At 42.0% G+C, this 25,762-nt stretch overlaps 1 protein-coding gene across 9 annotated transcripts in view; it reads left to right on the top strand.

Annotated features, from left to right (window-relative positions):
* The window catches only part of kcnma1a (potassium large conductance calcium-activated channel, subfamily M, alpha member 1a), a 953,094-nt gene that overhangs the window by 470,732 nt on the left and 456,600 nt on the right, over window positions 1-25,762 (top strand). For all 9 annotated transcript variants that reach the window (XM_072282727.1, XM_072282725.1, XM_072282726.1 and 6 more), the window contains exon 3: window positions 4,046-4,107. In XM_072282727.1, coding sequence (XP_072138828.1) covers window positions 4,046-4,107 — 62 coding nt within the window. The remainder of the gene's footprint in view (window positions 1-4,045; window positions 4,108-25,762) is intronic.

Genomic DNA, 25,762 nt, shown 5'->3' with positions numbered 1-25,762 from the left:
ATAAATTGGATGGGCAAGACTCTGTGAGGTATTCATGAGCTAAACTCTTAGAAGCTGTTTCCTCTTGTTGGAGTATCTTTTGATTAAAGGTTAACCTTTTAGGACTGAGATGTCCTAAAAGGTGGGAGGAGAAGATGGCAGGGAGAGTTTTTTTCCTTCGCCCTTCTGCGTGAGATATGGGACTTTCGAGAGACTTTGAACGTTTTTTTACTGTGCCCATGGTCTGTTCTTCATCAAGTTATGGTATTGTTTACACTGTTGTAACTATATGTTATAATTATGTGGTTTTTGTTAGTTTTTCAGTCTTGGTCTGTCCTGTGTTTCTGTGATATCACACCGGAGGAATATTGTATCATTTCTTAATGCATGCATTACTAAATGATAATAAAACAGGACTGCGTGTCCTCATAACCTAATCTAATCTAATGATGAAAACATTCACATGTTGTAAATCTCTACTGCAGTGAACTGTGGATATTCAGTGACAATCATACTGTAGATTGGTGAATACCAAGTGAATTAGATATGTGGAGACTGTGTGGGATTCAGCCCTGATCTCATTGAATGATGAAGCAAGCTCAAAGGTCCACCTTGCATCCTTTACCATCAGTGGCCTAATGTCGGCTTACATTATGCAATTAGGTTATGACATTGATTATTAAGTCGCTGGTTGCTCTCAAATCAAGTTCATTTCTAGCAAGAGATTTGATTGTTATGACATGATTAATTGCATAGAATAATCAATCATTCTAACTCAAAATTTGGAAATGTTAGATAGTTTTATTGTTGTTCTGCTTCTTACTGAGATGGAAACATAGAGCTGGATCAGGGATAGAACCTCCTCCTCTTCATGGACACACCGGTCTGGTCTTCTGCCTGCTCTGGATCTCTTTATTGCTAACTGCCGACGGGACATCAACCATCTCGACTTCACCACACCTTGTTCCAATTCCAACCTCACTCCTTCCAAACGCTCTGCTCTCCACTCCCTCCGCACTAATCCTAACCTTACTATAAAACCCGCTGATAAGGGGGTGCTGTTGCAGTCTGGCGTACTGACCTCTACCTTGCCGAGGCACAGCATCAACTCGCGGATGCCTCCTCTTATTTACCCCTCGATCATGACTCCACTAAAGAGCACCAGGCCATTGTCTCCCACACCATCACAGACTTTATCCGCTCAGGGGACCTCCCATCCACTGCTACCAACCTTATAGTTCCCACACCCCACACTTCCTGTTTCTACCTCCTATCCAAGATCCATAAACCAGCCTGCCCAGGTAGACCCATTGTCTCGGCTTGCTCTGCCCCACCGAACTTATTTCTGCATATCTCGACGCTGTTTTATCCCCCCTTGTTCAATCCCTTCCCACCTATGTTCGTGACACTTCTCTCCCCACTTTTCTTTCTCTCCAGGCTTCCCGACTCATGATCCTCTCCCTTCTCCAGCTCTTAGATCCACCCCTCCCCTCCTGCCTTCTCCTATCATTTCAGATCTCCCCCTCCCAAATCTCTTACTATCTCTTCTTTCAATTAGTCCTGATGAAGGGTCCTGGCCCGAAACATCGATTGTACCTCTTCCCACAGATGCTGCCTGGCCTGCTGCGTTCCACCAGCATTTTTTGTGTGTGTTGTCAGGGATAGAATGTTTGTTTTCTTTTTAATCTTTGTTTAAGTTTGGTGGTCTTTTACTGACCCATCAGCTGACGGTGCCCCTCCACCTGACACAATGGGGTGCTGGGAACGGACCCAAATGCAAGACACAGACACTGAAGTACAAGGAACAGGACTTGACTAGAGTAAGGACGTGACAGGATTTAGGCAAGGAGCAGGGACAAGAGTGCAGACTTGGGCTAGGGGAAGTGGGACCAGGACTAGGAACTATGGACTAGGAGACAAGGCTTGGACTCCGAGCCCGAGACTGGGCAAGGACCCAGAACCTGGGTCTTGCCTCGGGCTCAGACCCCAGAACCAGGCAAGGACATGACTTGGCTGCCGGCTGGGGTCTTGGGTCTTGAGCTTGGCTGCGGGATCGTCGAGGCTAGGGTTCTCGGAGCTTGGCTGCGGGATCATCGAGGCTAGGGTTCTTGGGGTCCTCCAACCAGGCCTAGAGATCATGAATGGTTCATTAGCCTTCCATCAGCAGGTTGCTCCAAGGGGGACTGACAAGACAAACCAGCAGTCCACACTTAATCCCAAGGCTGCTTATATTGCAAGCCCGAAGATGGGAATCAGGTGCCAATGATGAACTCAAACAAGGGACAGCTGGAAGACCCGGAGTCCTGAGTCCACGGACCGGACCGTGAACCGGAATATAGGCTTCATGGACCGGACCATGACATCAATTTGTCCTAATTTCCTGCTTTCAGCCCATATTTTTCAAAGCTCCTCCCCTACAATGATCAAACCCCATGCTTCTTAAATAATACCTTTGCACCTCTCTCAACCACTTTGTCTGACAGCTCATTCCAATATACTCACCATCCTCTGGAGCTCATTCCAAATACTCACCGCCCTCTGCATGAAGATGTTGCCCCTTGGGTCTCTTTTTAATCTTTCCCCTCTCACCTTAAATCTGTGTCCCCTAGTTTTGGACTCCCTTATCCTCGGGAAAACAGTCACAATGCACCTTATTTATACCACATAATTTTAACCATTTCCATAACATTTACACTCATTGTCCTATGTTCCAAGAAATAATGATCTAGCCTGGCCAACCTCTCCCTATAGCTCAGGCCCTCTAGTTCTGGCAACATCCTCGTAAATCTTTTCTACCCTCTTTCCAGTTTAACCATGTATGTCCTATAACAGGGCAGCCAAAGCTCTGTGCAGTACTCAGATTCAGATTTTTTTTATCACATGTACATTGAAACATACAGTGAAATGCATCATTCATGTTAACAGCCCACAAACCCAAGGGCTGCCCACAAATGTTGCCACATATTGGGGTGCCTACATAGCATGCCCATAATGTTCCACAGAACAACACAAGCAGCAGCAACAAGACAAGACAACAAAAGCAAAACAAACCCCTTTCCCATCCCATCCCATCCCATCCCATCCCATCCCATCCCATCCCATCCCCTCCCATCCCCTCTCCTCCCATCCCCTCCCGCCCTCCCACCCACCCACCCACCCAGACAGGCTGCCTCCTGGCCTCTAGAGTGTAATCTCATCAATGACCTGTACAATTGCAATATGATGTCCCAGTTCCTATAGTCAGTGCCCTGACTGGTGAAGCCAGTGTGCTAAATACCTTTCTTACCACTTTCTCAAACTGTGACACTATTTTCAACAACCTATGAACCTATGCAATTGGGCTTCTCGATCCTTCTGTTTTCTTATGTGCCTTAGTGCCCTACCATTCATAGTGTATTTATTTAATTTTTGATATACGAAATAGGCCCTTCCATCCCTTCAAGCCACACTGCCCAGCAATCCCCTAATTTAATCCTAGCCTATTTACAATGACCAATTAACCTACCAACCAGCCCGTCTCTCGATTGTGGAAGGAAACTGGAGCACCCGGCAGATACCCACGTGGTCACGAGGAGAACCTTACACAATTGAACCCTGGTCACCTGAACTGTAAAGTGTTGTGCTAACCACTACACTACCATGCCACACTGGCCAATTCTGGTTTGAGTTTCCAAACTACATCGTCTCACACTTAGCTGCATTGCTTCCTCCTGAAACAAAATGCATGTTTGTTGCTATACGACAAATAACCAACACATGTAAAAAATACATAACATTTGTAATGCCTTTTGCTTTTCTCCCCCTTCTTAGTTCAAACCAAAAGAATTAAAGTGCTATTAATGACTGAAATATAAGGGGAATAAAATATTGTTTGTGATAAAGTCACCTTGACAAAATATTGGTGCACTATATCAGTACCTTAATCATCATAAAGAAAATATTGATTGGAAGTCAATGTTGATAAAGACTTCAGCGTTTCTTCCTGATCATGTGTGTAGCTTGCTTCTACTCTGAATGACAAAATTTTCCCGATGTCCTAACAAACCTTCTTCTCTCTCTTTTTCAGGTGGTCTTGGTGTTTGCCCTCAGCATTGGTGCACTTGTAATATACTTCATAGATTCTTCAGAGTAAGTACCGCATTACTATCAACTAAGCCGTCGCCAAAAATGCCGTCGTTTCGATACAGAGTTTCTTACAGAGGGATAATTTCTGAACCATTACAAACGTTAATGTTCATGACTGTAACCGACCTGCAAATTATCTTTTTTCTTCCCTTCTTTGTGATTTTCAAATGATTTAAAAATATAAAATCCATCATTTTGGGAATATTACCCTTTGCCGTGTCTCCTCTATTTAGGACTTAATTATTTCAGGTTAGAAATGCAGTTCAAAGTTAGCAAATTGATTTTTGTTCCTCCCATAATTTGACACCAGCAGTTTATCCTTATTGAAATGTGCTTACTTCGAACAGTGGCTAATTGCATTGCTTGCAAAACCTTTATTGCCCACAGAGAATGTGCAAACTGAGGGAGATGTACATTCAAAAATAGTTTGATGTTAGCTTGTAAAACAGAGTTTTTAAATACACCAGCCAAGAAGTCCAGGAGTGTTAACAACCAGATAGTTTATTCAATGATTTGTGGGTCAACCTGCCTCCATGTAAGAGTGCATTGTTACTTGATTAAAAATATTGGAAACATTCAGTGTTTGTGGAAAGAGAAACAGTAACTATGTTTCAGATTGGCATTTCTGATCAGAACTGGAAGCCAGAGGCTAGAGGTTAATAGAACTGATTTTAAAAAGACGGAGGATGGAAGGTATTGAGAAGAGGAAAGTAAGGCCATTGTTAGGATTTTTCTACTAAGTGGCCTCTGGCTACGTACTGGTTGTCAGTGTTTAATTTCTCTGTTCCCACACTGCACGTCGATCCCAAATATCATTCATTCCCACCCGCTACAGGCAAGGCAAAACCTCCAAATTACTTTTCTCAAAGGCTGCTTTGCACAGTTTTGGCGGAGGAATATGAAAGTTGGGTGGAGATGAGCATCAGATGAATGGGTTTGCTGAACAGTTTCAGTACATGACAGAGCAGATTTCAGGTGCTCTGAGGATATTCCAGGTTCTTCGGGTCAAGTAAATGAAACAGGGTAATGGCACAAGCAAAAAAAGCGGGCAGGAATGAGACAGTTATAAAGCAGATGGTTCCAAAGGATGGTAGGTACTGAGTCTGCTGTTGCTGTTAACATCCCTTGTTACATCGCAAGGTGACACATCCATGGGATTTTCTTATAGACTTGGATTACTTAACAATCCACTGAAACTTCAGCTTAGAGTAAATAGAGGTGATCGTAACATCCTGCTCTTCTTGCTGAGCTGCTGCTCATAGTTTTGATTGTAACCTTTCAGAAAATACTGTACCAGAATCTCACTGGCAGTTTAAATTTGCTTTTTTGATGGACTGCTCTTTCAAGAAAGACTTCTACAGCTTTCAGCATCAAAGGAGCATGTTACCAACTCAGCTCCTCAGCCCAAGAAGGTCAGGGATTCCTCAAAAAGAATCTAAACTTGGCAACAAGCTGTTGGTGGAATTGAACATAACAAGTGATATCATCAAAACTCTGAAATGAATGTGCTTTTTATTCCACTGGTGAAATATATATATATTTAACTGCAGAAAAGGTTGATCTAACAATGCAAACTGCGAAGGAAAGTAATGAGACAATGCATTGTGTTGTGGATGAAATGTTTCAGTCCTTTGTTGAGTTTTTCATAGCTCAAGAGAAGGGGAATAAATATCGTGAATGTTACCCTTTTGGAAACACAAAATATCTGGGTTTTATTGTACTCAATCATGACCTTGTCAAACCGATCTTCTGATGAGGAACTGCACAGGTTACTGAACTTTTTAGAAAAGGAGAGATGCACAAATGTCATTAATGCTACTTCATTCGATTTTTCTGTTTCCGGCCTGCACATCAGTCCCTGATATCATACATTACCACCTGCTGAAGGCCAGGCAAAACATCCAAAATACTTTTCTCATTGGCTGCTTTGCACAGCTTTGGCAGAGGCAGGGTGCAGTGGCTGGAATGCTGGAGGGAATATAATGTTTTCTTCGCCACCCTCCATCCCCAAAGAGAATCTGCAAACCTAAAAAATAGAACCTGTCATCAAAATAAAAATCTAACACCAGCTCTTTTTCCCGTTCATTTCTTTAAAAAAATCAAATTATTAGTTCATCAAGGTAAGATATGCATGCTTTTGATTTACTTTGCTAATTGTACTAGACTTGTTTGCATAGCTGAAGAATGTAGTAATTTTACTCTAGTTCTCAATAGGATTGCAGTTGGAGTACATATGCATGCAGTACCTCACACCCCCTTCTGTTTGGACTCTCCTATTGGATTTCTTAGCATTAATTTCTCTTCATTTAGTCCTTTCTGTTGTAAAACTCACCTGAAGAGATTTGCTGCTTTGAAAATATTTTCTATAGATAGCAAGTAGCACTGCATGAACAAAATAGATGGCTGTCATTTACTTTAGCTGAGTGGTTTAAATTGTTTGAAAAGATTTATGTTATGGTGCTCTTGACGTGCTTGGCACAACTTTGAAGAGACAGTACAAAAGCAAAACACTACAGTTGCGGGCAGTCTGAGATAAAAACATAATGCTGGAAATAATCAACATGCCGCTCAGTATCTGTGGAAAGGGATACTGAGCTAATGTTTTATTCCTAGTTTGGATGGAAAACCATTGACCTGAACCTTAATGCTGTTTTTTTTTCTCTCTCTGCTGATGTTGCTTTGTCTGTTTTCAAAACATCTTTGAAGAGTTTCAGTGATTTTGGATAATCTTTGTAGGGCAAAGGATCCCAGGAAATACAAGCTGAGTAGTGAAGTTGTTACCATAAATTTTCCTAAATAGTGGAGGGCAAGACTCTCCTGGCAAATACCATGAAAGGATCTCTTTCCACCACCCAATACCTTCCCCACCTTTTCACCTGTTGTCTTAGAGCTTGTCCCCTGAACTATTGATTAGTTACCTAGTAAGAAGCCATAGCCAACTCTCTTCCATTCTGTTGTGTAATGCATCTGAACACTGGAATAGCTTTGTCAATGATCTGATCAATAGGAGGCTTACAAATGCACCATTTCCATAAATCACTGCCATATTACAGTGAATGCAATTGGGAAATAATTATTTTCAGTTTAATGTACTGTTGTGGAGCAGAGAAGCGGATGGTTGAAAGAAGCGAGTTGGTAAACTGAGGCCCCAGAAAAAAGTCATAATCGCCAATTTCCTGCTGAGCCACTGGCCTGGCATGAACACAGTCAGTCCAGGTACTGCCTAGAATCGAAGGGAGAGGCGCAGTCTTGGGATGGCCCTGTCCTTCATTTCAATAGTGTTGTGTGAGAGGCTGAGAGCATGGGGAATTAAAGCACCATTTTCCCACCTAATGAAAGATGTCACCCATTCTTTGCTTGATCTATCCGTATTGTGGACAAAATTACATATTGACCACTTCCATTGCTTGCATGATATATTTTGTCCCACTTTGCAGAATGATTCCTGAACATGCTCATTGGTCCAGATGTCCGTAATATTCTCAGGGGACTGAACAGGGAACCATCTCTTGCTCCATTGCAGAATCTTACCTACAATGGGTGATATAATATTACCATGAGTGTTAACTATCCAAATTTGTTACTGAGTAAATGATCAGGTGATAATCAGAAGCATGGCATCTCTTGTTGTAGAGAATGAGGAAATTTAGCCATTGCTGGTCTAAACAACACTTTCCGTGGCAGCAATGTGGCCTGCCTCCCTCGCTATCCCGGTAGCATGATTTCAGAAGGGTTCAGAAAACTATCAGAATCAGTGTGTTTCATACATGCAGGAATGCCTTTGGAAGACTGGATTCCAATTGACAATGTTTAATTAGAGTCTGATGTTTAATTATGCATCAAAACTCTCCCTTTAGTTCTGATGCATAATTAAACCAATTATGGTCCACAGTAAAATATGTCATATTAAACTGGGATACAATGTCAGTAAACAAGTGAATTTCAAACATTTTTAGTAGGAGTAGAAGTGTGATCACTTGAGTCGAGTATGATGTTCTCCCAAGGAGTTATTGCCTTAATGGAGAATGCCTATGTGTGGCTTTGTTAAAATGTGTGGATGTTGATGCAAGGACAGCGATCATACGGTCCCTGACAGATCAGGATCAGACTCCAATGGCATGGCATCCAAGATGAGCTGGGAACCCTTCACTGCTGAAGCATTCATCTGCCTTCACTGCCGTTGTGATGTGTCATTATCTTCCGCCAGCTCCACCGCTGAGGTCTTGGTTGGATTGCACTTTGCCTGGAATCTCTCCTTGGACCTTTTCACCTTGGGTGACCCTACCAGGAGCTAAACTCCAGTTGGCATTACATGTTGTGACAGCATTAAGAGTTCCTAAATCATGGACATGACCACTACATAATATTTCTCATAATCTCAGTTCTCTGTAAAATTGATCGATAACTCTGAGCTGTCACATCTGCTGAAGTGCAGTAATGCATTCAGTTGCATGTTGCAACAAAAGTGAAGTGGATTTTCTGACAAAAAGTGCTAGCTTTATTCACACCTTTAATATACAAAAATCCTGTTTCTGCTGTTAGCTCATTTAACAGTTATTACCTACTGATACATTTCATATCTCTACATAATGCACTTCAGGTTTCTTGTAGGAGTCTGTCTTTATGTGGTTCATTATAAAAGTACTGCTGTAACTTAATAGTTATTAAAATTTTGTATGCGTTTGTGCTTTTTAAGAAACAGCACCATATATTAACAAAGACGATATATTTAAGATCATTCCAATAAAACTAGGCTGCCATGACAGTTTATAGAAGATTATGTAGCATCTAAGGATCTGAAAGATGCCAGGGGATGGAGCGGGTGGAGGGAACAGATAGGGGTGAAAGGGATGTCTCCACAAACTTTACAGGGTGTTAATAGTCGAATTGTTGATTAATTGAAATGCTGCTTGTTGTACACGAGAGAGAGACAGAGTACAGAAAGGAACCTAAACAAGAGATTCTGCAGATGCTGGAAATCGAACATAACACACAAAATGCTGGAGGAACTCAGCAAATCAGGCAGCATCTATGGAGGGGAATAAACAGTCATTGTTTCGGGCCGAGACTTTTCATCAGGACTGGAAAGGAACAGAGCAGAAGCCAGAATAAGAAGGTGTGGGAAGGGGAAGGAATACAAGCTGGCAGGTGATAGGTGAAACCAGGTGTGTGAATAGGGGAGGAGAGTGGAATGAAATAAGAAGCTGGCAAGTGATAGGTGGAAAAGGTGAAGGGTTGGAGAAGGAAGAATCTGATAGGAGAGGGCAGTGGACCATGCAAGAAAGGGAAGGAAGGGGGGCACCAGAGGGAGGTGCTGGGCATGAGAGAAAAGGTGGTGAGAAAGGAACCAGAGTGGAAAGTGAAAAAAGGGAGAAGGGGAGGGGGATAAATTAGGCTTTGAAGTGTCAAATGGCACAGTGGTGATAGAATTGCTGCCTCACAGCTCCAGTGACCTGGGTTGAAATCTAAACACAAAATACTCTGCAGATGCTGGGGTCAAAGCAACACTCACAACATGCTGGAGGAACTCAGCAGGTCGGGCAGCATCCGTGGAAAAGATCGGTCGATGTTTCGGGCCGGAACCCTTCATCAGGACTGTAGAGGGAAGGGGCAGAGGCCCTATAAAGAAGCTGGGGGGAGGGTGGGAAGGAGAAGGCTGGTAGGTTCCAGGTGGAAAACCAGTAAGGGGAAAGATAAAGGGGTGGGGGAGGGGAGGCAGGGAGGTGATAGGCAGGAAAGGTGAAGAAAGAATAGGGGAAAACACAATGGGTAGTAGAAGGAGGAGGAACCGTGAAGGAGGTGATAGACAGCTGGGGGAGGGGGCAGTGACATAGGGATAGGGGAAGGGAGGGGGAGGGAATTACCGGAAGTTGGAGAATTCAAGGTTCATACCAAGGGGCTGGAGACTACCTAGACGGTATATGAGGTGTTGCTTCTCCAACCTGAGTTTAGCCTCATCATGTCAGTAGAGGGAACCATATATGGACATATCTGCCCCTTTATCTTTCCCCTTACTGGTTTTTCACCTGGAACCTACCAGCCTTCTCCTTCCCACCCTCCCCCCACCTTCTTTATAGGGCCTCTGCCCCTTCCCTCTACAGTCCTGATGAAGGGTTCCGGCCCGAAACTTGGACTAATCCTTTCCACAGATGCTGCCCGACCTGCTGAGTTCCTCCAGCGTGTTGTGAGTGTTGCTCGGTTGAAATCTGATTTCCAGTGCAGTCTGTGTACAGTTTTCACATTCTTCAGCCGGGATCCCCTTGGGGTTCTGGTTTCTTCACATGACCCAGAGATCTGTGGTTTGACCAGTTATCTGGCCAATGTAAATTCTCTCTAGTGGGTAATAGAATTGTGGGCATCGATGGGAATGTGGGAAGAATACATTCAGTGGCCACTTTATTAGATACAGAAGTGTACCTAAATAAAATGGTCACAGGAGTGGAACCCATTGTGGTCTTCTGCTGTTGTAGCCCATCCACTTCAAGGCTCGATGTGTTGTGCGCTCGGAGATGCTCCTGTGTTACTGTCGCCTTCCTGTCAGCTTGAACTGGTCTGACCATTTTCCACTGACCTCTCTAATTAACAAGGCTTTAACACCCACAGAACTACTACTCACTGGATTTTTTTTGTTTGTTTTTTGCACAATTCTCTGTAAACCTTGGAGACTGTTGTGCATGAAAATCCCAGGAGATCAGCAGTTCCTGAGGTATTCATACCCTGTCTGGTACCAGCAATTATTCTATGGTCAAAGTCACTTAGATCACATTTCTTCCCCATTCTGATGTTTGGTCTGAACAACAATTGAACCTCTTGAACCACGTCTGCATGCTTTGAATTGCTGCCACATGATTGGCTGATTAGACATTTGCATTAATGAGCTGGTGTATTGGTGGCCACTGATTGAAGTCCACACTGGGACTTGGGGGTCAGAGGTGACAAGTGAATGCAACCTTATCAGACTGGGTGTAGAATCACTTGCATAACACATCCCCAGGAGAGAAAGTGATGGAAAATGAGTTTGTATTTAGAGGAAAATTATCTTCATTTTGTTTTTAATAAATAAAAATGTTTTTATTTTGTGGGCCTTTTCAGATTGAAGGTTAGGAAGGGTAGAGTGCATCCTTTAAAGAGGTTCTTCCTGCATCTATTGAACAAATCTTTTTTAGCCTCAACGTGAGAGGGAATGAACAGGAGGACAGAGCAGTGAGTAGAATTTATAAATGAGTCTATGATGAGATGATCCTGGACCTGTGGAAGATAAAGCAGCTTCCTTTAAGGTAAAAATATTTATCTAAATAATTTTTGCGATTTCCACACTGCAGGCTAACAGGTGAGTCTCGGAGGGGAGGCGTGTTTCAAAGTAAAATAGAGCCAAAATCTGCAAAATAAAAACAGAAAATGCTAGAAATCTGCAATATGACAGGGCATAATTTTAAGGTGATTGCCAGAGGGGGGATATGTCAGAGGTAAGTTTTTTTTTTACACAGAATGGTTCATATTTGGTATGCCCTGCCAGGGGTGGTGGTAGAAGCTGATACATTAGGGGCATTTAAGAAACTTAGGCAAATGAATGATAGAAAAATAGAGGGCTAAGTAGGAAGGAAGGGGTTGATTGATTTTAAAGTAGGTTAAAAGGTCAGCAGAATATTGTGGGCCAAAGGACCTGTACTGTCCTGTGTTGTTCTGTGTTTAATGTTCCACTCAGCAGGTCGCGTAAAGTCTGGGTTTCTATCCCAGAGAATAGTTTCTTCCTGACAGGTTTTTTTTAATCCTAGAAGAATCATTCCCTGAGACATGCAGGCCCCTATGCATTGTGCTTGCTCAGCAATGTCCATGGTGGAAATTACTAATGGCAGCATAATGAAATTCTTGTTACAGTGCGTGGAAATGGTTTTGGTGCTTAGCAAACTGTGCACATATCAAAGGCTAAAATAATATCTCATCAGTTTAACCTCATTTCTGCGTGCCATGGTAGCGTACAGTTAGCATGACACTACCATAGCTCAGGGCATCGGAATTTGGACTTCAATTCTGGTGCTGTCCATAAGAAGTTTGTACGCTCTCCACATGACTGCATGGATTTCCTCCAAGTGCTGCACTTTCCTCCCTAAGTCCAAAGGCATACCAGTTAGTAGGTTATTTAGTCATTCTTTTGTCCTGTAATCAAGGTTAATTTGGATGGTTGCTCGTTGGATTGGAAGTTCCATGCTGTATCTCTAAATAAATAAAGAGACTTAACATTCTAAGAAATAGTTTGTTCATTATGTGCCATGTCATATGATGTAGGTGATCATGACCATAATTACTCTTGGCAAATTTTGCTACAGAAGGAGTTTGCCATTGGTTTCTTCTGGGCAGTGTCTTTACAAGAGGGGTGACACCAGTCTTTATCAATACACTTCAGAGATTGCCTGCCTGGCATCAGTGGTCGCATAACCAGGACTGGCGACATGTACCAGCTGCTCATACGGCCATCCACCACCTGCTCCCATGGCTTCGCGTATCCCAGATTGAGGCGGGGGGGGGGATAAGCAGGTACTACACCCTGCCCAAGGGTGAACTGCAGGCTAGCGGAGGGAAGGAGCACCTTGCACCTCCTTTGGTAGAGACGTATCTGCACCCCGCCACTTAATTCCAAGAAATACAAAACTTTTAAAACATTTACATTGTATGGATGGGTATTTAAATCAGGGGACAAATGAAAAACATAAATTAAATAAAAACAAAGACCGCTGGAAATCATCAGCAGGGCGGGCAGAATCTGCGGTCAAGAATAAAGTTTCCATTTTATTCAACTTGGAAAGTTAACTCTGTATGTCTCTCCATGGATGTTACCTGCCCTTTTGAGGGTCTCTAGGATTTCTATATATTTATGCTTTTCTGAAGAAACTGCAAACCTGCACAGGAACATGTAAACACAGTTTATACAGAATTTTCAGTCTTTGTTGGGCAGTTGTGTTAACTATAGCCCAGTCATGTTAGCTGTAAGCATTGTTAGCTTTCTGTGTTACCTTACTGGGAAGAGAATCTGGACAGTTTTCACAAGGTTGTGTTTGGTCTACGGTAGGAATCTGTCAGTATTTAATCACAACTGCAATCAGTTGAATATCACTTCCAGCCGTAAGCAATGACCTTGACAAGGGTTACTTTGCAATTCTTTCCATCTCACAATTAATAGTGTGACTCACTTAAGTGTTGGGAGGGAATGGTCTGTCATATAACCAATTATATCTATGAGTCATTTACAAGGTCACATTGAATAAATGCTTGGAATGCGGCTAACCAGAATGTTCCTTGAACGTAGCAAAAACAAACCAGTTTTTAATAAAGGTGCCTTCTCAAGTATTTGAGTGCCTTTACCAGACGCCAATCATGGATCATTTGTTAAAGCTTGGAAAATACCATTGCATGGATTTTAGATTCCCAGTTGTGCTAGGAAGATGAATTTCCACAGGATACACTTTCACCTTTGGAACATTTCTATTACACATGGCTTCATCTTGGAATACACGTATAGTTTGAAACAACAACTATTGGTTATTGTAAAGGAGTAAGGAATGAAGTTCACAAGAACGCTCGAAAATTGGAACAGGAGTAGATGACCTCCCTCCTCTCGATCCTGCCATGACATTGTAACTCCTCCTGAATGTTGACTTCATCCATTCATGGCTCTGCCGCTATTTGTCACAACGGACAAAGCCATTGGCAGCCCTGACTCCATGAGGTCATGGGCAACACTCTGTGCTCCTGTGGTACTCGGTTTCTTGTGGAGCTGCCTTCTCTTTGTTCCTCTGTGAGCCCAGGCACTCAAGGTCTCCCTTTACCTCTGTACCTCATTTTGCCCCTCTTTATTAGCTCATAAATGAACCAAGATAAAGTTTTCCTATATCCACGTTGAGGACATCTCAGCAGGAGGCCTCTGGACTTGAGCTTCAGACTCTCACATGGTCTCTTCCATCTTCAACCTCTGTGCCCAGGACAGATGTATAACCTCGGTACTATAGTTCTGTAATGGTGAACTGAAGTTCTGTCATCTGAATGTCTTCTATATTCACTTGCATGCCCAGATCTGGACCCATTGCTTCTCCTTCTCTTTACCTGAGTTCTTTTTGATTCCCAATGCGGCCTCTGTTCACTCTCCCCAATCCCCACATGATTTCACCTCCCAAATTTCATCTCTAACACTATTTTGCCTCTTTGCTGCTAGTTACTGCGTTCCAGGCTTCACTCCCATAGTTAAGCTCATGGGATTCCTTAGATTCCTCTCGCCATTCATTGCAACCTTCAGACCATCCGCCCTCCTCTGTTGGCCATCTTCACGTCCTGCATAGAGGCTGTTCTTCCTGGCTTTGTGTTAACTATACTCATCCAAATCCCTTTCCAGTAAGTCCATTGACCGCTGAATAGGGCTGTGTTCATTGATCATGCCTACGTTGACATTTTGCCGTGATGCAAACATTATTAAAGAGTGATTATGATGCCATGCTCCCTGCCCTTGTGCTTGGTGTCTCCAATGTTGTTTCTGCATTTGGTGCTACAACCTGACCTTGCTGGCTTCCTTTTCTCCTCTGCTCTCCACTCTTCATTCTTCCACCTTTTTACAAATCTTCCAAGCTGTGACCCTTGTATCTGAATGACGTGGCATCACCCACTCACTGAGCCTCTGCATTGAGTAGCTTCTCCTGCACAGAGATTCCGAATTCTTTCTGATTACATTCTCTGAGGTCACTTGCCCCCCCTATCCTTCCTCAACCTTCTTGCGGGCATGCTATGTTGGCGCTGAATGCGTGGTACATTTGTGGGCTGTCCACCCAGAACATCCTTGGGTTTGTTTATTTATTTTTTTAAAAATAAAGAAAGGCAAGAGGTCCTTCTGGCTCAACAAGCCAGGCCGCCCAATTACCCTCATGACCAGTTCGCCTACTAATGTCTCTGGAATGTGGGAGGGAACTGGAGCACCCGGAGGAAACACACATGGTTACAAGAAGAGTGTGTAAGCTCCTTACAGACAGCAGTGGGAATTGAACCTGGGTCACAAGCACTGCACTGTAATACTATTTCAGTAACCACTATGCTATCGGGCTGCATTGCGTGTTAAAGTGACACAAATGACATATGTTTAGATGTACGTGATTAAATAAATGACTGAATTTGGATCTGCAACATATACTAAGCTGGATCTGGGGTACTGCTGGAGCGTAGGTAGATTCTATACATAATAGAAATTTTATAGAACTCAGAATTTTACTATATCTCTAACAGCAAGGAGGTCCCGATATATGATGCTTGTCTGAACACATTATATTTCTATAACTATGGACAAATATGCCACAGCCGTCTACCTACATGTCCACACAAACTTATGTTTGGTTTGTGCAAGTTAATGATCATTGTTTCAGAGTAACTAAATCTCTTTAAAAGATCACAGTATAGTTTTAATTTCTGAGTAAACACGTGGAGCCACAACTATGATCCCAAAAATCAGATGTGAGATCTGAAGACTGAGCAGTTCACCACTAACAGCAGAACGGGGGTTTAAAGTTCAAATTAAATTTATTATCAGAGTACATACAGTACTGTACAAAAGTCTTTGGCACATACTGTATACATAGCTAAGGTGCCTAACACTTTTCCACAGTACTCTAGTGATTTTATGTATTGCACTGTACTGTTGCTGCAAAAAAAAGAACAAATTTTGTGACATATATGACTGATAATATGGATCTGTATTGTGGACTGATAGGGGGAAGGGGGCAGGGAGAGGGGAATCTTTTTTGGGAAAAAGGGAAGGGAGAGGGGAGGGAGCAGGAAGAATCAGAGAAACATTCTATAATGATCAATAAACTAATTGTTTGGAATCAAATGACCTTGCCTGGTGTCTCAGGGCTGGTGTGTCTGCGCCCACATCACTGTACACCCCTGGTACTCCTTTCCTGCCACCTGTCCCACACCCCTCCTGTAGCACTCCACCCCCGCCATTCCGAACATCCTTTGTTCCCGCCAGATTTACAAACTCACACTCCGTTCTACATTGACAAATACAGTACCGAGCAAAAGTCTTTAGCACCCTAGCTGTATATATGTGCCTTAGGCCTTTGCACAGCACTGCATATGTCACCATATACTACCTGGAGATTCACTTTCTTGTGGGCATTCACAGTAACTACAAAGAAACACCATAGAAACAATGAAAAACTACACACAAAGATGGACAAACAGCCAATAAGCAAAAAGAGATCAAATTATGTAAACACAAAAAGAAAAAATAATAATAACATATAAATAAGTGATAAATAATATTGAGAATGGGAGTTGTGGAGTCCTTGAAAGTTGTGGAATCCATGTCAGGATGAGTGAAGTTATCCACTCTGGTTCAGGAGCCCGATGGTGTGGAATCTAAGAATCCTGGTACCTCCTATCTGAAAGCAGGAACTAAGAGGGAGCATGGCCTGGATGGCGGGGGCTCCTTGATAATGCACACTGCTTTCCTCTGACAGCACTCCTTGTAGATGGACTCATTGGTGGAGAGGGCTTTACCTGTGATTGACTGGGCTGTATCCATGAATTCTTGTAAGCTTTTCTGTCCAGAGGGAGGTTACATGAAGAGGAAAATGCAGTTAAAGCCACATATCTAAAGATGATCTGCAACTGGTTTTGTAGCTGAAGGGATAGAAAAATAAAGTAAGTCTTGCCTTCAAATAATAATGTTCCAGGAGCTTAAGGATCGTCAGTGAAGATTTTTAGAAGTTTGATTAATGTTATAGTCTTTGGGGGAGGGAAGGATGAACTTATAGTACTTTGGGGGGGTGGGGGGGAAGGATGAACAGTGTATTTTTCTGTTTAGTTGTAAACTCTGTGTCTCCCAAGGATCTTTTAAGTTAAATAACTCATAAATAAGTACTTGGGCAGAAGGGGTAAACACCCAACTTCATGCCAAATCTTTCCTTTAGAATGATTCCCAAATGTATAATATCCCAGATCCAACACAAGTTGTTACATAGTCTTTCACGCCAAAATTTTATTTATCATTCACACTTTTCATCCTCTGAAGTGTTCTTAAGATATAGGAGCCGAATTTGGCCATTCAGCCCTTTGAGTCTGCTCCGCCATTTGATCATGTCCCCCTCAACCCTATCCTTCTACCTTTAACCTTTGACACATTCACCAATCAACCTCGACTTTAAATATACCCAATGACTTGGCCTCCACAGCTATCTGTGGCAATGAATTCTACTAATTCACCGCCCTCTGGCTACAGAAATTCCTTCTCATCTCTGTTCTAAAGAATGTCCTCATATTCGGAGACTGTGCCCTCTGATCCTTGACATCCCTGCTATATATATTTAAAAAATGCTCTCCAATTTCTTTGAGAGGTTGTGCCCATAGACCGCTGGTATGGTGGATTTGATTCCTCCATAGGCTGATGGTTGTGAGCCCAGTTAGGACCAAAAGTGGCTCTATTTTTTTTGCCTAGGGAGTCTCCACAGGACACATTGATTGGTGTGTGTAGCCAGAAACTTGTGTAGTTCCAGGGACTCTGCACATAACACTGTTTGTTGCCACTGGAAACGTATGGTCTCAGGCTAATGCTTATTGTGGTACCTCAGTCAATTCTACAGTCTCTGACTTTAACTCAGTATGTTGAATGCCTTCAGCAACAGATGAGGGAGGATTTACAACTAAGCTAATGCGGTTTGATTGAAGTAAGTGTGAGTCTTTCACCTTAAAACAGATTATTTTGTGTAATCAAGCATTTTGAAATGTTAATGTCATTTGAACATTGAAAGTAGCAGTATCATGTTAACACACAGAGAACATCTGAGTGTTGGGATGATATTGAAATTAAGGACAAAGTATAATCTTGTCTTCTCTTTTGCTCTGTTTTGACCTTTTTTTACTGTTATAGGAAAGTGATTTGCTTTATAAGACAAGAAATTCTGCAGATGCAGGAATTCCGATTCCTGAATGGACAATGAATCATGTACACTACCTCACTATTTCCTCTGCTTATTTAATATATAAATAAAATTGTAATCCTTTTTGTTTTTTGTTATGTATTACACTGCACTGCTGCCAAAAAAACAACAAATTGCACAACATATGCCAGTGATATTAAACCTGATTCCAATTCTGAGTAATAAACACAAAATGCTGGAGAAAATCAGCAGCTCAAGCAACATCCATGGTGAGGAATAAACAGTAGATATTTCAGGTCAAGATCCTTCTTTGGGACTCTGCTGAACTTTCCATAGATGCTGCATGATCTGTTGTGTTCCTCCAGCATTTTGTAGGTGTTGCTTTTTAAGATGCCAATAGACAGGGGTGCAGTGCTAGCCGGAGCACACCAGAGCACGTCTAGCACATCTTTAAGGAAAAAGCCGAAATAAACAAACTAATTAATTAGGTGCTGCCCAGGGTGATTTGAGCATCTCAGAAGCTGCTGATCTCCTGGGATTTTTACGCACAACAGACTCTGGAGTTTACAAAGAATGGTGCCAAAAACAAAAAAAATTCCAGTGAGCAGATATAACAAGATGTTTTCGCTCACAGAACAGCCACTCACTGGATGTTTTTTTTGCTTTTGTCACCATTCTTTGTAAACTCCAGAGTCTGTTGTGCATTTTTTCATGAATCGTGTTGCTGCCACATGATTGGCTGATTAGATATTTGCATGAATGAGCAGATGTAGAAGTGTACCTAATAAAGTGGCCACTGAGTGTATAATTACTTACCTTGATTTACTTGAACAGCCCCTTGCTCCATGACTGCTGTGATTGAAGTGTAATATGCCTTAAATGGAATCGGGCAACAGATCAGCATGGTCTGGAAACGAATGACTATAAAGGCAGCGGGGTGTTATAAATAGAGAGGAGAGAAATAAGTCCTTGTTCTGCTGTGTTTGGTTCTGCAAACCTTTATTTTTCATTAAAATGAGACAGATGAAGATAAGTTGCTGGGAGCCTATTGGTTTTCTGTAAAGTCCACCTGGAATAAGGCCATTGAATGATACACAGTGTTCAGCGAAAAGTGCACAGATTGAGGCAGCACTAACTTAAATGATGATAACAGTAAAAAGCTCCACTAGTTCAGTTGAGGCCAAAAATATACAATAAAGAGCATCAATTAGCATTCTCACACATTATTTATAACCATGCTACAAAGTTAATTAAACAGCAGGGCTCTCAAAAGGGGAATAATTTTGTTAAGTTAAAGAAAGGTAAAGGTTGGCTTTATTTGCCACATATACATCGAAACATTCTGTGAAATGTATTTGTTTGCGTCAATGACCAATGATGTGCTGGGGGCAGCCCACTGGTGTCGTCAACGTAGCATGCCCACAATTTACCTTTCCTAACCCACACATCCTTGGCATGTGGGCGGAGACTGGAGCACGTAGAGGAATCCGACGCTGTCATAGGGAGAATGTACAAGCTCCTTGCAGATTGTGGTGGGAATTGAATCCATATCGCTGGTTCTGTAAAGCATTATGTTAACTGCTACACTGTCATGCCACCTTATTAAGGTGGAACTGGGCTGGATAGTATGCAGAGCAAGCTTTTCCCGCTGAGTGATATTTTACACATTGGTGTGATAAATATCCAGTGCTGTCCAGTATATCATCCGTCACAATGAGTTTGCTAATCAAATCTGCCAATGACTTTAGAAGCTGTAGGTTCCTGAAACGACCCACCAACCAATGTACAGGCCTACTGGAATGCCTGTTTTTAGCTTATGAGCAAAGGTTGAGGTCGATCAGTACTTTTAGCTTGATATGAAGATTATTTGTCACATGTACTTTGAAATGTCGAAACATACAGTGAAATGCGTTGCTTGTGTCAAATCAAGCCAGCAAGGATTGTGCTGGGCAGCCTGCAAGTATTGCCATGCCAACATAGCATGTCCACAACTCACAAACCCTAACCTGTACCTGCTTGGAATGTGGGAAGGAAACTGGAGCACCGAGAGGAAAGCCACACAGTCACGGGGAGAACATACCAGCCCCTTACAGACAGTGGTGGGATTGAACCCGCGGTCACTGGTTTTGCAATAACGATATGCTAACTGCTGTGCTGTCCTATAGGTTGATCCTATAGAGGTGTATAAAATCATGAAGGGCATAGTTGGGGTGAATGTCTCCCTGCCTTTTTCCCTGGAAAAGGAAATTAAAAACTACAGGGAATATACTTAAGGTGAAAGGGGAAAAATATCAAAGGGATCCTGAGGAGTGACTTCTTAACACAGAGGCTTGTGCAAATATGGAATGGTTTGCCAGAGAAGGTGATTGAGGCAGGTAAAATAACATTAGAATGTCAGGTAGACTGGTTGATGGATAGTGGGCATTGAATAGATGGATAGAAGACACTGCATCAAAATACAAGGACAACTCCATAGAACAGTGATGAGGAAGAATTTCTTTAGCCAGAATCTGTGGAATTCATTGCCACAGGCGGCTGTGGAGGTCAAGTCGTTGAGTATATGTAAGGTGGAGGTTGATAGGTTCTTGATTAGTAAGAGTGTCAAAGGATGTAAGGAGAAGGCAGGAGAATAGATTTGAGAGGGAAAATAAATCAGCCCTAATTGAATGGCGGAGCAGACTCAATGGGCTGAATGGGCAATTCAATTTCTGTGTCTTATGGTCTCAGATGAATGCCAAAGAGCAAGATGGAGTCAGTGTAAATAGAGCAGAGTTTGTAACTGGTTATGAAACATTGGCTTCATTCTCCTTCTAGCTGAAGTTCCTTCTCATCTCGTCCTGGATGTCAGACAAATAGTCTGGCAGTGTTCAGATAGAGGAAGCAGTGAGAGGGAAGGTGTTCGGATATCAATCTGTTTAACGTCTGTCAGACGAGACATTTTCTCACTCACGTCATCTTGGTGTAGTACATCACCGCACATTTTAGTTTCAGCAACATTTTTCATATCTTCCACCTCAATTAATTCAGATGGTTCCACAATAAGCAGGCTCGCAATCAATTGCCTCAGCCTGGTCATTATCAAGTGGAGGGGTTCTTTGAAACTGGTGAAAAAGGATTATTATGTTGAAGTGGATCAGACATTGGTTAGGCCAAATTTGTGTATTGTATGCAGTTCTGGTCACCAACCTGCAGGAAAGTTGAAAGTAAATTTATTATCAAAGTACATATATGTCATCATATACTACCCTGAGATTTGTTCTCTTGAGGGCATTCACAATAGAATCAAAGGAAAACTGCACATAATAAATACGGACAAACAACCAATATGCAAAAAGAAACAATTTGTGCAAAAACCAAAAAAAGCCTACTAGTAAATAATTAATAAATGTTGAGAAGATGAGTTGTAGAGTCCTTGAAAGTGAGTCCATAGGTTGTGAAATCAGTTCCATGTTGGGGCATCAACATTGATATCAAAAGATGTCAATAAGCTTGAAAGAATGCAGAGAAAATTCACATGGATGTTGTCGGGACCTGAGGAGCTCAGTTACAGGGAGAGGTTGAGTAGGTTTGGACTTCATTCCCTGGAGTTTAGGAGAATGAAGGAGATCATATAGAGTTACGCGAAATTATGGGGGGGTAAATACTTGCAGGCTTTTCCATTGAGCTTGAGTGAGACTAGATGTAAAGGTCAAAGATTTAGAGGGAAAGGTGAAATATTTAAGGGGAATCTAATTGGGAACTTTTCACTCAGTGAGTGGTGCGAGTGCAGAATGAGCTGCCAGCAGAAGTGGTAGATGCGGGTTCCACTGTAACTTTTAAGGGAAGTTTGGACAGGGACATGGATGGAAGGGGTATGGTGGGTCTATGATCCAGGTGTGGGTTGATGGGACTAGGCAGAATAATAATTCGGCATGTTTTAGATGGGCCAAAGAGCTTGTTTCTGTGCTGTAGATGAGGGGAATGGAGGGCAATGGGTTGAGTGCAGGAAGATAGAACTAGGTAGGAGCCTAGGTTGGCATAGGCTAGATGGGCCTGTTTCTGTGTGGTAGTACTCTATGGCTCTAAATTCTGCCTACATCACACCCGGGTGCCCAGATCTCTGTGCACTGTATTTGAATAGTAAGTAGCCAAATTAGGTACTTTGACCCAGTGTTTCCATTTGTCACATTGAGGGGCACATCTTGGAATTGGCATTGATTGAAATTGGTTTATTACTGTCATTTGTACAAAAATACAGTGAAAAGCTTCTGAATAGCATGCTATTCAGACAGATCAATCCATGTCAGTTCATTGAAGAAGGAAAAATCAAAGCGAAATTCTGAATTTAGTGCGTTTTATTAGTTATTGAGAGGTGCAGTGCAATCTGACAAATAAAGTACAAGGGCTATACATGGTAAACTGGGAGATCGAAGTCAATTTTTAGTGAATGAGAGGTCTGTGCAAGGCTCTAATAACAGTGGGATAAAAACTGTCTCTGAGCCTACTGGTACATCTCAGGCTTTTGTATCTTCTTTCTGACAGAATGGAGGAGAAGATACAATGACTGGGGTGGGAGGTTTGATTATGTTGGCTCCTTTTCCAAGGCAGTGGAGTCAGTGGTGGGGAGGCTAGTTTTATGATCGACTAGAATGGTTCACAACATTTGAATTTTTTGTAGCTTGGGCAGAGCAGTTGCATCTGGATAGTGCAGATGATAGGTCTTGGTCCAAGATGTCACCTGCTTACTCTTTTCCACAGAGTTCCTCCAGCATTTTGTGTGTGTGTGTGTGTGTGTGTGTGTGTGTGTGTGTGTGTGTGTGTTGCTCGGATTGCTAGCATTTGCAGATTTTCTCTTGTTTGCTTCTGGATAGGATATTTTCTATGGTGTATCGGGGACAAGCAAAAATTTTCTTAGCCTGCTGAGGAAGAAGACGTGATGTATTTTCTTGGCCCGTTATTCCCACATGTTTCCAACACAATAGCAAGTGAGCCCATAACACTTATAAGAGAGGAGAAACTCAAGGATGATTTTATTTGGGAGAATTTCCATTGTGTTTCTCTCTGGCATCCTAAATCCTTCTTGCATCTTGGCATGGTTTTAATTGTTTTCTATTTTGTTTGGCTATAATCCATATTAGAAGAAAAAATTCATTACTTCTGATCTGATTATCTCCAAATGGATTCTACAATCTACAGACTTACTTTCAAGAATTGTTTACAACTCGTCCTCTGTATTACTATTTTTGCACAGCTTTTCTCCTTTTGCACATTGGCTGTTTGTCAGTCTTTGTTCATGTATAGTTTTTTTGAAAATTCTATTGTATTTCTTTTTTCCTCCTAAATGCTTGCAAGAAAATGAGTCACAGGATGGTACATTGTAACATATACATACTTTGATAATAAATTTACTTTAAACTTTGAGGATACAGCTTATGTTTTCTCTTTTGTCATGTTGTACAGCCTCCAACCATACTCAAAGCCACTGTTATATGTATTTTTAGTCAGAGATACAGTTCTGATCAGGCCCTGTGACGCAACGAGGCACACTGCCCAGCAACCCATCTATTTAACCCGAGCCTAATCACAGGACAATTTACATTGAGCAATTAACCTACTAACTGGTACATCTTTGGATTGTGGGAGAAAACTGGAGCACCCAGAGGAAACCCAGACAGTTCATGGAAGAACAGATAAACATCTTACAGGATTGAACTCTGAACTCTGCAACACCCTGAGCTGTAATAGCATCGTGCCAACCGCAATGCTACTGTGGTGCCCCTATGTAGCTTCTTTCTTGTGTTGTCAATTCCTCTGTTCATTTCAATATCCTACCGAATCAAAAGGAAAGCAATCATGTGCTAGAAATTAAATTCTGTGAGAGAAAAATCAAGGACGTTCAGCTAAACCTTTCATTTAACTAGAGAACTTGAGAACCTTTAGAACAGGAAGTCCTTGCAAAGAGTTCAGAAGCAACCTTGATGAGCTCCAGCGATGAGTCATTGTAGTTAAGGACGTAGACAGGAGCAGTTGAGCACATCCTCCTTAAAACAGTGAAGGCTTGAGAGAAGAGTTTAAAATCATGCAGGATTTTGACTGAGTAAATAACAGTTGAAGAAGCAATAACCAGAGGCCATTGTGTTAAAGTGATTCTCCATAGAAACAAAATGTGGGGAAAGCTTTTATGATAACTACTAGTAACAAATAGGTTGCATCTCTCACTTAGCAGGTCACGAGTTCACCATCCCCTGTGGAACCTAATTGTGCAAATATAGTTGTCCCAAGAGAGCTATTACTTTTTGGCTGAGACAACGCACAGTCCTATCATATCACCCAGCACAATATTCTATTACTGGTATTAGAAGAACAGGAACACCAGAAGAAAATAGGTGAATGAGTGGTTCAACTCATTGGCATCTGTAGGATCCACATGCAGTACAGATTAACTGTCACAGTCCCTTAGAATAACTGGGATTTTCCTGAGAAAAGTGGACCACAAACATAAGTAAGGAAAGGCCATTTGGGTCAGGATTACTAGAGTGGGGCTGACAATTGCTGACTTTTCATTTCAGCATTTCTACGGAAAAGTCTTTGCAGCTGTCTCTCATTATTTGGTGAAGTCAAAAAATATTTCAACTTGATCTGGTTTTACTAATTAACAGATCATTTAAGGTTCATAGGACAGGTCAGATTTACAAACCCATTAAGTAAAGTGAGTGTTTAAACAAACTTTAAATCATGTTGTCTCTGAGAGTTTCCAAAAAGGCTTTCAAAAATATTAAAAGCAACGCACACAAAATGCCTGAGGAATTCAGCAGGTCAGGCAGTTTCCATGGAAAAGAGTAAACAGTTGACACTTTGGGCCTAGGCCCTTCTTCAGGACTGAAGAATTATTGAAAGGCGGATTTTTTAAAAATGGGAATATCATGAAAATTTGTGCGTGGAGGAACTAAATGGTGATCCAATGAAAGATTTGATTTTTATTTGGCTTTGGAAGATGGATTGTAAGGATGTACAGGAGATCGGATGTTATGTTGAAGTTGTGTAAGACTTTAGTGAAGCCTAATTTGGAGTATTGTATGCAGTTCTGGTTATCTAACTATAGGAAAGAAACAGACATCCCACCCTGCAAAAACTCATTTCAGGGAGGTAGCACCCCTGTCTCCCGCAACTCCACATCCCCCCCTCCCCCGGTTGACCTCCAGGGGTGTATGTAATACTTCGTTTCGTGATTTTGTCTAATCTGTAAATCAAATTGGGTATATGCAGAAAATGTGACATTAAAATATGTACTTACATTATATCATATTATCATATTTATTCTATTACAACTTTAAGCAAGTCTACAGGGAGTTTGGCCTCATCACGTAGGACATCAATAACGTAGCTCTTTTGCAGCCAGCCAGCTAGTTTAAATAACATTAACTATGCTAATGAACGAATGACACCTGTTAAACTCACCTCAACGTGTCTTTTATATTTTAACCCACCATAGGCAATAGAAAAGTCACTGTTGCAAACAGTGCCGCGAGCTACACTGCCATTATCTTTGAGGTCGACTGTAAAGCCCGCCCACAGAAAAAACTGATAGGTCTACTTAGCAGGGGTCGCCAACCCTTTTTGCACCGCGGACCGGTTTAATATTGACAATATTCTTGCAGGCCAGCCAACCGGGGTTGGGGGGGTGGAGGCGTGGGTGGGACTGTTAATCACGACCGGAATATAGGTGATAAGTTAACTATAAGTGGCTAATGCACTCAATCTTG

Source organism: Mobula birostris, chromosome 18 (assembly GCF_030028105.1).
Source record: "Mobula birostris isolate sMobBir1 chromosome 18, sMobBir1.hap1, whole genome shotgun sequence".
Classification (NCBI taxonomy): Eukaryota; Metazoa; Chordata; class Chondrichthyes; order Myliobatiformes; family Myliobatidae; genus Mobula; species Mobula birostris.
This window is presented reverse-complemented; position numbering and strand designations above follow the sequence as displayed.